Source organism: Papaver somniferum, chromosome 9, assembly GCF_003573695.1.
Source record: "Papaver somniferum cultivar HN1 chromosome 9, ASM357369v1, whole genome shotgun sequence".
Classification (NCBI taxonomy): Eukaryota; Viridiplantae; Streptophyta; class Magnoliopsida; order Ranunculales; family Papaveraceae; genus Papaver; species Papaver somniferum.
In genome coordinates this window covers 49,756,495-49,760,485 of record NC_039366.1, presented here as the reverse complement: position 1 = coordinate 49,760,485, position 3,991 = coordinate 49,756,495, and the positions used below count along the sequence as shown (strand labels likewise).

Genomic DNA, 3,991 nt, shown 5'->3' with positions numbered 1-3,991 from the left:
TAAAAATAGGTACACCAAGTCTGTAACAGACAACTTCCTTGAACTGGCGAGGCCCAAGCGTTTGATTAAGTCCTTATTATTATTATTATTATTATAAAAGGGAGCCGACGAAGGCATAATATTGAAAAACCATGAAGGCATAATATTATTATTATAATAATAATAAAAAAAAAGGAATTTATTGCAAAACAACAAAAAAAAAGAGTATTTACAAGTGGTTAGTTGGCATCCTAGCGACAGTCTGGGCTCCAACTCCTCTCTCAATAATAATACCTAGTCTATGGAAGAGTAAACTGCCAACTTTGTAGTTCACATCGTGACTAGCAAGGCGGTTACTCAACCTCTTTATAAAAACAATAAAGTCACAACTCAACTCTTCTAAAGTAGTGAAAGCCAAGACACCGAAACCACAACCATTACTAATGCACTTGTCAAGATATTTATTATTTTTGCGTGTGACAGCAGCGGTAATGGCTTGTCCAGGGGTGAACATCCGAGTACGTGCACCAGTGAAAGGTGAGACTCCTGTTATGTCAAAGCACGCATCCTTCCCATCCTCCCAGCTGTGTACTAAGATATCTGCCAGCTTAAGATCATTGTCATTGTTAGAAAGAAATCCCAACGAAACCTCTTCCTGGGCAGGAATAGAAGCCTTGTAGCATATTTCCGAGATCAAATCTCTTACCATATCATGTCTGTATTTAGGTCCCACGTCTTTAGCACAGTGCACAACATGGTCTCCGTAGATATCCATCGGCTTAGCACAGCTAGAACAAACACTATCAGCAACAAACATTGGTATGTCCAAGCGATATTGGAGGACAGACTGAAATTGTCTAGGACCAACAGACTGGTTGAGCCCAGTAATAGGAATGACTTTCAGAAAATCCATGGCATGTTCTGTTTTGTTGCATCGCCAAATGATCGACTCACGCTCATTGAAGGGGAGGCTAGAGAGCATAAAATCTTTGACAACACCAAAGTAGATTACTGCCAATGACTTCATGAAATGGGGGGCAGTGTCGTTGATGTTGAACTCAGATTAGGATAGCCCACAAGCTCATGTAAATAGCTGCAAGGCGTGATTATAGATGTGGCATGGCTCACCTGAAGATGTAGGTTGCAAGGTGGTGTGCTGCAGGTGCTTAGTTTGTGCATAAGATGCAAGGTAACAATATGTACTGGTATCTTTCATAGTGTAGACTCCCAAGCCTCCGTCTTTAATAGGCAAGGTTGCAAGACGTTGTTGCACTAAGCCAAAACCTGCACCGTCGCCTACAATGATTTGCCTCAGATAGTCGAGAAGGTGCTTGGCGTAGTGAGAAGAAGCAACTTGTAATGCTTGTGGGTTGGTTTTCCTGAGAGTAAAGTAGAGTTTTGATATGCCAGCACAATTACGGATAAGCAGAATTTCGCATTGTGGATCATGCAACTTCTGGATCTTTTGCATCAATGCTATGGTTTTATCGACCCTGCTGGTGACCATATCACTATAAAAATTAGTGTTTAAACTGACAGGTCCACCTAGTAGTTTTACGCCTGATATAGGTTTGCAAATATTGGCAGGGAAGACTCCCACTTCATTGCGTCTTGGATCGATAGTAGGCCAGAATAATTCCGTCTTGGTAACATTCAGATGTAAGCCTCTCTTAGGACCTTCATTCTGTATGATGTCCAAAGCCTTCGCAACTTCAAGAGTATCTCCTACAATTGTACCGTCGTCGAGGTACCATGCTTGCATGTCCAAAGTGCATTGTGCAGCAATCTGAAGAACAAGGGGGTGCAATGCTAAAGCGAATAAGAGCGGACCCAATGGATCACCCTGCTGAACCCCTTTGGCAGAAGATAGAGTAGTATCACTGTAGTATAGCCTAGCAGGTTTAGAGTAACAAAATTCAACCCATTTTGGAGATGCTAGGGCAATGTGCACGCACTTCATGAATCAATGTAGATCTACCTACATGATTGAAAGCATTGGAAAAGTCAACCAACATCATTGTAATTGAATTGCAAGTACCTTTTGTCTCGAGAAGCCTGTTTGCAGCATGTAAGATAGCTTCACCGCCACATGGAACACCAACACCATGTTGATATGTTCTCAAGTATGGAAGAATGTTCTTGCAAACTGAAGTTGTTGCAAGTTTGGAACACAACCTCCTCCAAAAAATACCAACTGCGATGGGCCTAACACCTCCATCTGGTTTGAGAAGAGGAGTTAAAGGGGCACTGGCAACATAATCACCGAGAATGGATGGACAAGCACCCAGATAGACACAAGTTGACCACACCAACAATGGATTGTAATAGCTCATCAGCAACCGCAACAACATTGCCACTCAACGCATCAAGGAGATGCTGACCCTCAAACGGTCTCTGCCACACGCGGTTCCCTTAGGAAAGCTTTTGATTGCGGCTTGAACAACTTTCGCATCAACCGAAAGAGGTGGTGCTATGATATCTTCATCAGGGATACATGGAGGAGAGCTATCTGGGTGTTTTTGTTGAAGTTGATACAATGTGTCTGAGTTATTAGGTGCAATACCATCTGAGCACAGAACCCGAATGGCTGCTGTGTAATGGACATAACTGATCTTTTTCCTGCAGGCAGCAATATTGGCACTTTCCTTCTTATTTTTCTTATTGCAAGACTGTTTACGCTGTTTGTTTTTCCTTGAGAGTTCAAGCACCTTCTCAATCAGAGTGACATAGCCGTTAGGCTCTTTCCATTTGTTCAGGGCTTGATTAATTGCAACAGTCTGCAATTTCCTTCGCATACCAGATCTTTCTTCCATTGAACATTTGAGCATGTAAAGATTCAAGGTGCAGGATGGGAGAAGAAGTAATTTTAGCCAAGCATCTAGGTTTTTAGGATTTGAAATCACATTGTCCAAAGTGGTTTTAAGGGTTCTAGAAAAGTTTAAACGACATTACGGCGGAATACTCACTATGGTTGTAATCTGTGATTGAAAAACAGAGTTGAACATTTCAACCGTTAGGCCAATAGGATTCACAACAACATCAGAAGGCCCATTATTAACTGAAGAGGCAGGTGTTTGTTGTGGTTTGTCAACGCCGTGAATTGATGTGTTTTGTAGATAGTGGTAAAAAGAGTTTCGTTTCTCGAACTTGTTAAAGATTTTTTTAGACTCAAATAAAACTATAAAACTCAAATTAAAGTTGATACCAAGGTTGTTAAGAACACTGAGACTAGGATTCCACTATTTTCCAATTTTTATGTGATTCAATATTAATAATTATCATGCAATTCATACATTCAATTGATTCTTAAATATTGTCAATAGTAGATTTTCAAAATACTAGTTGTTAATCTCAATCTTGGAATATCAAGAGCCCTAAGCTAAGCATGCACCATCAAGTGAAAACACAACGAGTTAACAAAAACCATTATTTCAATTTTGATTAAATGCAAATAATCATAAAAATAATTGCAGAAATTAATTGAATAAATATTACCACATATTTGTTCGAAAAATAGCTTCCTCCGTCGCCTCAGCTAAGGGGTTTAGCTCTTCATATTAATTACTTGCTCAAATTGGGTGTTCATAGCTCAAAAGTTGATTAAAAGGGAGAAAAAGTATAAAGCAGCGAGTTTGTAACAAATATAGTTGTTACAGATCCCAGTGTTACAGAACCCTCTGTTACAGAAAAACCCTAACAGTTGTAATTGTTGGAAACTATTACAAAGCGATAAAGTTTGAATAGGCAACAGGAAGTACGACAGTCTCCCCTATCTGCGATTGACTTGGGAGGTAGTTTGTTCTTCAGCTTCTTCTTCTTCTTCCTGCTAGTGATAAACTCGCCTGCAACTTCTCTTTTTTTGATTCTATTAGAGAGAACAATATCGTTGGACAAATCTCTCAATTGATTTTCAGATTCATTAACATTTCTCATTACAGGAAATGTAAAGAGCAGGACTATTTAAACAGCTAAAGACCGCCAACTGGTTCAGTCGGTAGCACACACACACGAT

General features: G+C 39.9%; 1 protein-coding gene across 1 annotated transcript; it reads right to left on the bottom strand.

Moving 5' to 3' along the window:
- Nucleotides 1-208: 208 nt before the first annotated feature.
- On the bottom strand, nt 209-2,330 carry LOC113311927. Its single transcript, XM_026560711.1, has 3 exons — nt 2,018-2,330; nt 1,108-1,914; nt 209-966 (listed from the first exon to the last, which is right to left on the bottom strand). Exons 1-3 carry the CDS (start codon nt 2,328-2,330, stop codon nt 209-211), a joined length of 1,878 nt encoding a protein of 625 aa, XP_026416496.1.
- Nucleotides 2,331-3,991: the final 1,661 nt, after the last annotated feature.